This window comes from Alosa alosa, chromosome 21 (genome assembly GCF_017589495.1).
Source record: "Alosa alosa isolate M-15738 ecotype Scorff River chromosome 21, AALO_Geno_1.1, whole genome shotgun sequence".
NCBI lineage: Eukaryota > Metazoa > Chordata > Actinopteri > Clupeiformes > Clupeidae > Alosa > Alosa alosa.
In genome coordinates this window covers 3011796-3021592 of record NC_063209.1, presented here as the reverse complement: position 1 = coordinate 3021592, position 9797 = coordinate 3011796, and the positions used below count along the sequence as shown (strand labels likewise).

The 9797-nt window shown below is 44.7% G+C and overlaps 1 protein-coding gene across 1 annotated transcript in view; it reads right to left on the bottom strand.

Annotated features, from left to right (window-relative positions):
• Positions 1-2309: 2309 nt before the first annotated feature.
• kdrl (kinase insert domain receptor like) overlaps positions 2310-9797 on the bottom strand; it is a 44675-nt gene continuing 37187 nt past the window's right edge. Inside the window, exons 26-30 of the mRNA XM_048231464.1 lie at positions 9367-9472; positions 8050-8171; positions 7099-7177; positions 6797-6897; positions 2310-4244 (exon numbers count right to left, since the gene is read on the bottom strand). Coding sequence (XP_048087421.1) covers positions 4061-4244; positions 6797-6897; positions 7099-7177; positions 8050-8171; positions 9367-9472 — 592 coding nt within the window. The 3' untranslated portion in view covers positions 2310-4060. The remainder of the gene's footprint in view (positions 4245-6796; positions 6898-7098; positions 7178-8049; positions 8172-9366; positions 9473-9797) is intronic.

The following is a 9797-nucleotide window of genomic DNA, read 5'->3' as shown; positions in this document are numbered from 1 at the left end:
AAAGCTCTCTCTGGGGGTTTCTTGTTATTGGTCCGGTCTCTTGCTTCCTGATTAGGTGAAAGGTGGGGTAAATCAAGTCTGATTGGAAGACGGCATCCTGGCCCCATTGTTCTGCCTTTAGGTGAGAGGCAGAGGGGACGCAGCCTTCTGCATCAGTGTGGCAACCTCCTTAGAGGAAGGCTGTGCAAAGGCATTGTATGAGACCCTGCTGAAAATGCAAATTTGGGATCGGTTTTTCATTTTAAGGTGGCAGGGAACCAAGAGGGGGCTCACAATCAGAGGCTGATGGCCGTCTCAGTCTCCCTCTGATTAAGAGAATGTGTTCTGGCCAACCTTCAAGGGCCCCATGGACGTGTCACCTCTGGTAATGTGATTAATAGAGCATCCTGCCACTGAGGGCTGTGTTTGTCTTGGGAAGGGCTGGTGGAAGTCACTGCAGGGATTTACTTGCATCCAGTTGTGTGGAGGAAAGAAGCCCCAAACACGTCCCCATAGGTGAAAGGCTTTAATTAGATGCAAACGGGATGTTTTCTCAATTAAATGTTTTTTTTGTCTATTGTGTTACAAAGACATTAGAGGAAGTACCCCAGCAGGTTGCTATTAAATATGGTTCATGTGCTCCCACTACCTATTTTTTTACAGACAAATGTGTTTTTGATCACGAGTGCACCATACTGTTATAGTACAATGAATTCAACCAAAAACAAAGAGTGAGGTATAAGGACATCCGCCATCCTCTCAGCAGCAAATGAAATTTCCTCCGCTTACCGGAGATGTGTTTTCAATTGGAATAACTGTCAGAACTGGTCAGGACCATTTCATGTTGCCATATTTCCTTCATGCAAATGTAACTTTTTCATTCTCATTTGTCTTCAGTTACGTGCGCATGTGGACTGATGTTTACAAGAGTTTGAAGTCATTTCCAAGTTGGCTCTACATGGAATACTTGACCCTGTGCATGATTCCAAGACTTGTTTACTTTGTATTTTATCTAAATGAAAATTATATTTAAGTTGTCATTTGTGGAATTATGACATATGAGAGGGCTCATCCTTATTTTAGGGTTTGAGATGAAATTCTGATCTCATTCTCCTGTTTCAGCTGCACACATTATTTTAGCGGTCTCTAATGCAGATAGTTTTATTTTTTAATTATATTATTTTAGTCGTTATTGGACCCACTTGAGGGGCTTGACCCTGTATCAGTTGTGAAGGAGTTTAGGGAAGTCTTAAAACAACCCTCACCCCTATTCATGATTTGCTCAAGAGTAGGGGTTGGCGATGTTTATGTGTGTGTGTGTGAGTGTGTGTGTGCATGCATATATGTATGTCTTTTCCCAACTTTGTTGAAAAAATACCAGAGGTGCGTGATTTGTGTGTGCATCTATATTTGAGTGAGTGTGTGTATCTGCATATGTGTGTGAGTAACAGCATACGTGTGTGTGTGTGCAAGTGCTGTGTGTTTGTGGCCAAGAAGATGATGGGCCCTGACCCTCCCTAACATCCTTCCCCTGTTTGTTTATGCCTCATATTCCGGGATCGGTTTACATCACTGGCCAACCTGCGTGGAGTACTCGATAGTTCACGCTGACCTTCTGATACCAGCTTGGTGTTTTTAGATGAGCGACTCAGCCTCTCTGTAAACATGCTGTAAGGATGATGAGCGGAGACAGGGGAGCGGTGAGCAAGCCCCTCTGCCGCCTGCCCCAGGGGTACACCTTGTGCCAGAGCCAGGGGGCACTGAGGGCCCATAGGAAGGGCCAGCATGAAGAGTCCCCCGGTCATGACGGGAATGATGAAGGCCTGCTTCCTTTCCCGCTCACAGAGGTATTGTGCCGGTGACAGACAGACTGCCGGCACCTCGCCCCGCTCAGGAAGCGTGGCGCTAAGGCTAAGGAGCAGGAGGAGCGCCACACGCTGATGACACACCGTCCCAACATGTCAGCCATCCTCACGCTCAGGGTCACACAGCCTACACACACACGCACACACACACATAAACAGTAGACACACATGGACATAGACACACACGTACCGCCTACCACACACACACACATACACATACACACACAGTACTTTTGCAGGATGTTAAAAAGCAGACACTGTCACTGTAGGCCTTGGCACTCTAGCCAAAGGGTTGTACATAACAGGTGGATTTTGTGTAGTGTCTGGAAATGATTTAACAATTTAAAAAATTTGAAAGTGAAAAAAAAAAAATTCAATGAATTCATGTTTAATGGACGGATAACTTCACAGGACATGTACACCATATTAACAGAGAATGTGTTAGGAAAGACAATGGACAGAATGGAAAGTATAAATATATAAATCTTTATTTATTTATTTAAGTCATATGCTTGGTTAATATTAAAATACATTTTGAATACAAAAAAAAATATCAGTGCATACATTTTACTTCATCAAAGCGCACACAGACTGGTCGATCTAGAACAAATACTGACATCATTTGGCAGTACGTGTTGTTTGGAAATTGGTGTAAAATTGAATGCTGACTGCAATACTGGCACATACACACTAAGTTAGTGTTAAGAAACATAGGACCTTCTCTAATGATCAACTTAATCTAAGACTTTTACAAGACTGTCCTCATTCACTACTGATAATCTTTCTAATAACTTCCACTTTTAATACAGAGCAAAAACTATAAATTTGCACAAGCGTTTAACTTAACTTCCCATGAGCAGTATATACCAAAGTGACCAGCCTGTTGAAAAGGTTATAAGCTCACTTGTAGCCTGCCCTGCAAGCTCTCCTTTTTATTTTAGCAGGAAAAAAAAATACCTTCACTACAAACAATGTGGTTAGCAACAGCAATACTCAGGCAATGATCATGTATACAGTAGTGTTAACAGCATGATGCCTTGCATCAGAGGGAGTAAGACATTACCTTTGGTTTGACTGCTCTGACTTACTGCTGCAGATGATTTAACCAAATGCATATAATAATCTGATGACATATAACTCATATGGTGATGACTAATAACACTGACAACAAAACAACCCAAACCCTCCAGACACACCCACATTCATACTTCCTTTAACATACTACAGAGATAAGTCCATGTGGAATAAAATCTGATATGACTATATGAAATAAATAAGTGATTGTGTAGAGGGTGCAATAAAAACTCTGGGCTGAGATACCTGGGTGAGACATCTTTTGTGTGGATTTAATGTGGATTATTTAACTCTGGCCAATCCAGTGAGATATATTTCCAGACGGCATTTTCAATAATTCAAGGACCCCTGTGTTGCTAGTCTGACAGTTGCTTTTAAAAAATACATGTTTTAGAGAGGCCAAGAATAAGCTTAGATATAAAACATTTGTTCAAAAAATATTATAAAATATTTTAGGGCTATTTTCAAAATAATTACATACTATTAAAATAAAATATCAAATAACATTCCAGTTTCATAAAATATTTGTACAGAATTGAAATAATTAATATGTCAAAACCATTCAAAAATCTACCCTCCCCGCTGTCTTATCGCGCTTCATTTTTCATTAAGGAAAGTTGGCTTGCTTAATTTCTGGATAGCCACCAGTGCCTTTAGTGGAATGTCATTAGATCTGCTGCTATAACAAGAATGTGTTGTGCTTCTTTTTGTGTTCACAGTAGATAAAAGGAATACCTGAGGCTGTCTTTAGCTGTTTCTGTGGATAGCACAGTGGTGTGGGCACAGTGTGAGCAGCGCTTGGCGAGGCTAATGAAAAATGGACATCCCCTTCCTCTGACCACTGTACTTACCTCGACAAACAAAAATCTACTCCTGGAAAGTGCTCATTTGAAAACAGAACAGAGAAAGGAACGAGTGTCCAAAGAATCGACCACAACTAAGGCACCAAAAAGTCTTTGAAAACTAGAGCAAAAACAGAAATTGGAGTGGCTGTATGTGACAACTCCTGAGGAGTTGGAGGCGCAAGCTTCAGTTCAGGAGGGGGAGAGGAGAGGAGAGGAGAGGAGCAGAGGCGATCAGTTTGCCCAGGTGAGGAGCAGAGAGGACTGGTGGCTCTTTGGGTCTCTCAGCACAAGGCATCTCTAGACAGGCGGGGTTGAGTAGCGGACCACGGAGTTATAGTCTGGAGGGGGGCTGTGGCGCTCCAGCTCAGGGTCCAGGGACGAGTCCTCCAGGCTGAAGTCCAGCGAGGGGACGGGTGCCTGGTACATCTCCCTGTCCCCTTCGGTTAGGACGGACTCCTTACTCTTGCTCACAGTTTTCATTCTAGAGGGAGAAAGCGTCAAGGTTAACATCACCAGAAGCTGAACTGAACAGTGGAATATGTGTTTGTGTTGAATATGTGACAGACAAGTTGCAGGCATAAACTTTTCCATGCAGTCACTTTTATTCTCGGCCGAGGTCAGTGACTGTTACTCATACTTTTGCACAAGTTTGTAAAGCAGGGAATTCAGTCCTATTGTCTGGCAGTTGCCAGGGGTTTCCAGAACTTTTCCCCTTGAGGGCACTTGGGGCAGTCACCCTTGAGTAAATCATTCTTTGCACTGAGCTATTTGTCACTGGGTTTGGGAAAATAGGATGCACAGTCCCTTAAAACCTCCAAACATAAAGGATTGGCATGTTTTGGGTATGACTGAGAGGTTCTCATGTGCCAACAGGAGTCTTAGGCTCTATGCCTGGTATTGTGCATAGCTTGCCTATAGCTTGCGGGAGTTTGCCAGGTGGAATTCCCCTCCACAAAGCCCCAGGGGCAAGCACGTCGACACAGCCCTATAGAGCTGCTGAAGGTCAAAGGTGACAGTGATCGAGTGGCTGCTCAGCATGGGCTCCTTCTCCTCAATGTATAGATCATTTCATGCATGCCTCAAGTGTCTCTTTTATCAATGGCAGAGGCCCTGGTAACTGAAGGAGGCTGTGCCCAGTCTCTGCCCACATTTTGTTTTTTAGTCATGCATGGTGGGCCAGAGACGAGGAGGGCACTGTAAATGAAGTGTTTGTGGGAGGGTAGGGACGTGTGTGCGGGTGTGTGTGTGTGTGTGTGTGAGCTGTGTGTGTGTGTGTGTGTGTGTGTGTGAACTGTGTGTGTGTGTGTGTATGTGTGTGTGTGAACTGTGTGTGTGTGTATGTGTGTGTGTGTGTGTGTGTGTGTGTGTGTGGTGAGAGGGAAGTACAATGGTTGCTGAGGAAGGGCAGTTAGAATGTTTTTAATGAAAGAGAGTCCAAGTGGCGGTGTGTTTATCAGGGCTCCAGAGCCTTTCATTAATCACAGATGGGCTAAGAGACAAAAAAGGACAGCTCATAAATTCATATCAAACAGCATCTTCCCTGTTTTCATGTTTCACGTTTCAAGAGTTAACCAGATTCCAGTTTACGACTTGCATATTTTTGTTAAGCCTACTTTTTGAGTGGTCACATATTTTGAGGACTTCTCCACTGCCTTAGTAATTTTGGGGTGACAATTATTAACCCATCCCTCTATGTCACTGGGACACTGGGGGCTAATGATGCATTTTAAATGACTACTGGTTAAATCATTAACTCTAGTTCACCACAGCGAACACATCTTTTTTCAAATATTTACTTCCATTTCTGCTGCTCAGGATATGTTGTCTTAATGTAGTTGAGACAAGGACATGGGATGAGATGTTCCTGGTATAGCTGCCCCCCACCCCACCCCGTCCCTCTGTTTGGGGGCCGCTCTGCTCTCAACTGTCAACACACAAACATGTGACTGTGGTACGCTGCCTCATGTGCACACACTAAGTGAGGGCAGATGTCTAAAGATTTTGTTTGCCACCACATTATGCCTCTATATAATGACTGATCTGTCTTCATCCCACCACAGCTAACGTTTTCCTCTTGATCATATGTATTAGGGGGATAATAAGCATCAATACATCACAGAGAACTAACTAAATGTCACCCCCTTTGAGGGGGTGCTGAAAGTATTGAAGAGAAAGTTCTAGAAGTGCAGGAATTCTATCACTCAGGACAATTAACCCTGACCTTGCATGTTCAGGTGGATCATAAAAGCACTGAGCAAAGAGATGAGGTGGCCCAGGCCAATGAGGGATCCATGAATAATTTAACTGGGGTTTTAGTCACAAAAAAAGCCCTGCTGATTTGAAGCCCTACTGATTTTAGCCAGTGAGAGCAAAGAAGGCTTTAATCCTCCCTGTCGCAGGTTGACCCCGATAACACCCCTCAGATGCCCCACTGGTCTGAGTGCTTACACATGGGTGCCATTCCAGACTCTATTTGAGGTGGTCTCTTAAAAACTCTGAGACGAGACAAACGGCAGTCTCAGTCCCAAGGACCAGAGCTTGTTTTAAGGAGTAGCTCTTCCAGCCATCTTTTGTTGTCCACTCTTTGGGGATGGCCACCTGGGGCAATATCTCTCCTCTGGGCCATTGTCCCTGGGCCTCAGACAAGCCCTTTCTGACAAAGGGAGAGGCAGCCACCGGGGCTGTGTAGGAGGCAGGATGTGGATGCTGGGGTCTGTGTGTGTGTGTGTGTGTGTGTGTGTGTGTGTGTGTGTGTGTGTGTGTGTGTGTGTGTGTGTGTGTATGTTTGTGTATGTTTGTGTGTGTGTGTGTGTGTGTGTGTGTGGGTGGGTGGGGGGGTATGGGTGTGTTTATGTTAGAGTAACTATGTGTGTTGGGGGGTTGAGGTGACCGTGTGTGACAATTCTGACATCTGCATTCCCTCTCTGCAGGAGGGTTTCCAGGGATGAGGGGGTAAAGTTCCCTGCCTCTTCCTCTGCCCCTGGGTGCTGTCAGTGACATTGTCTTAAATAGGATTAGGCATCCCATACTTACGCCAGAGCCATGATGCTCAAGGGCCTGGCCAGGGACTCCAAGCGCTTCAGTGTCTTCATACTATCTGAGGACAGGCCCATTCCACTATCTGACTGTCCCCCCTGCACAGTCAAAAAAGAGAGGAAAGCAGTTTAATCACTATTAACTCTTCAAGACCCTGAAGAAATCTTCACTGGACACTATCAGGTTGTTGAGTCCAGAGCTCTGATGTAGCAATAGCCCTGTGCCGTTGTTTGCGATCATGGTAATAAAGAGAAAGGAGATCAAGGGAGTCAAAAGGCGATGGGAAACTAGTTTCTCACCTCATGGATCTCATTTGTCCCATTCTCCATGGTTACCTCATCGAAGGTCTTCACGCTAGCGGGTCGGATCTTAATGTTCCTGAAAGGATAAAATGTCCACTATCAGATCCCAATAGATGGAAACGGGTTTTACTTCAATCTTCCCAAAATCCTTTCTATGCCAAGAAAAGAAACTCAATAGTAAGAACTTAATAGATCTGGTAACAGTCTCATCGCGTCAATGGAATTTCTCTGAAAATAAACGCGGACTCTTTTCATTTCACATTTCAGCACTTGGGGAATCAGATAGCTGTTTAATTCAGCTAAAGGGATAAGTGTCATTACTGCATTTCAACACCACTCTCCATAAATATACTTGGTGAACCTGTGAAAATACAAGCCCTGGACAAATATTATCTTAAGTGAACATAAATCCTGATGTGGGGTTTTCAGCTTGGGAGGAAATTCCTGAAGGGGGCCATCATGCAGTGAGCTCGCTCTCTATTCAGCTCCGTTCTTATCAGCACCTAATCAGCGCTTTCCCTGCCCTCCATCACACCCTAATGAACTTGTTTCAGAGCAGGACCTGCAGGCTGCTTTGTGCCCTGTGTGTTTTGGTTAGTGCTTTGCCTTCCAGGTTATTGAATGGAAACTGAAGAACATGTTTGAGAAAATGATAAGCTGATATCTCATAGTCCTCTTGGGTCTCTCACACAGTTCACAACCAAAACGACTTGATTCACTGCTATGCTTTCCAGAGAGATCAAATGACTGAGATGTTGGTATTATCTAATCATCAAAAAAGTATATCTCTGCACAAAAGTGTAATTATATTAAAATGGTTATCTGACCACAAGATGAACTGCATTGTAAACGTGTTAGATGAACAACAATTATTTAATCCCGTCTGAGAGTTCGCTTTAAGCACACTGAGGAGAGTCGCCAGGCAACAAGAAGGGTCCAGGCTCTTACCATGTGCCCGAGTCCCTCTGGGAGAGTGGCCGGCTGGAGGACTCCTCTGTCGGTGCAGGGCTGGAGGGCTTGGCCTCTTTGGTCAGCAGGGCCGTGTTGATGGGGATGTAATGCTTCCCTTCCTGACAGACGAAAGAGGCACATGCTCAGCCACGGAGGCCCCTTTACATCCAAACCATGACATCACTGAGCTTGTTATTACTGTGTGAATCCATAAGGCATTTATAGAGCGCTGAGCTATTCTAACCTGCCTCCAGCCTTAAAGAGATCAAAGACTAGAAGAGCCTGGTAAAAAAAGCTTGACTCCGAGGACGTCCCATTTCATATAGAACAAGCACATGGAGGAGAGTGAGATGATGACCATCAATTAAGGATAGAGCCAGAGCATGATAAAGCAGGTCATTTGGACTATTTCCAATGTCAATGAGCCTCCTTATGTGTAATCGCTCCACAGAGAATAGCGCATAGTGCTGGGAATGTCCTTGAGCCCATCATCACATAGTGCCATATGACCCACTACCCTCATCCCCGGCTGAATGACTGTCTGACTTTGTTGTTTTATGGTCATCTCTCCCTCACAAGAGAGAAAACTGAGAGATAGATAATAATCAGGGAGATGCACAATAACGCAATAAACCATCAATCTATCAGTTCTTTTGCAATGTGTCGTTTCTGTTTCTTATCAATGGGCTGAATTACAATAGTTGACAACACAAAGGTGCTTACTTGCTTATCAGGCACTGTTACATTAGCTCTTACATTTTCCATTGTTTGTCTTTCTGTTGTCGAATGTGTTCCTCTCTTTCATGCTTTTCAAAGGGAAGTGAGTGGGGCTTGTTGATAGGAACTTCCCTCCCTAGTTAGTCTGAAGACCCCCGTGGGCAAAAGCCCTCTTCAAGTCTTGTGCCTTGCACTGGCCAAGCGGCTCCATTTCCTGAACACTCGCGGTGCGCGAGGCATTCTCGAGGTCAGTGACTATTCTCACAGTAAAAGGAACGTTGTAAATGGCCTGGCTCCACTAGTGTGTTGTGGGGAGAACTTGTCACATTAAGTTGTGGTCTGTGGTTTATTTATGTTTTCCAGTCCAAAGATTATTTATGTGTACACTTTGTCAATCAACTGTCCCATGATGATAATGGCAAGCTCACAGGGATAAACTACATTTAGATGTGAAAGTATTTTCGAACAGACAGTGCTTTTATATTATTTATGTCTACAACTAAGGCCAAGGATTGTGTGGATCTGTACCGTAGGCATGAAATCAACCTTATGGGGTTTTGAATAGATGTGTTGTTGGGCGGTTGCAAGGGCTCTTACCTGTTGCACACTGGCCTGCAGAAGGTCCCCGAGTGTCTCCACCAGCTCTGTGAATGTGGGTCTTTCCACAGGGTTCCCCTGCCAGCAGTCCAGCATGGTCTGGTATCTGCCAAGAACACAAGGCAATTAGCACCACAGTACAAAAACACAGGCCATACAGGACAGGCTTACAACGGGATCGTAATAAATCGCCGGCTGGTGATCAACACCACACACTTGGATCCCTCAGAGTTAGCACTGATCTGACAGGTCAACCCATCTGACCTCGCAGCCAGGTGACCAGGTCTCTGTGAGTCAGCCGCCCATTCTTCACCGTCGTCAATGACGCTAGTGAGGTCCCATGGACCGTGGCGCTGTTTTCCTTTTCCTGGCTGTCAGTGAGATTTGGTGGTGCGGAGCTGCTCGTGCTCTCTGATGAGCTGTCAGCATCG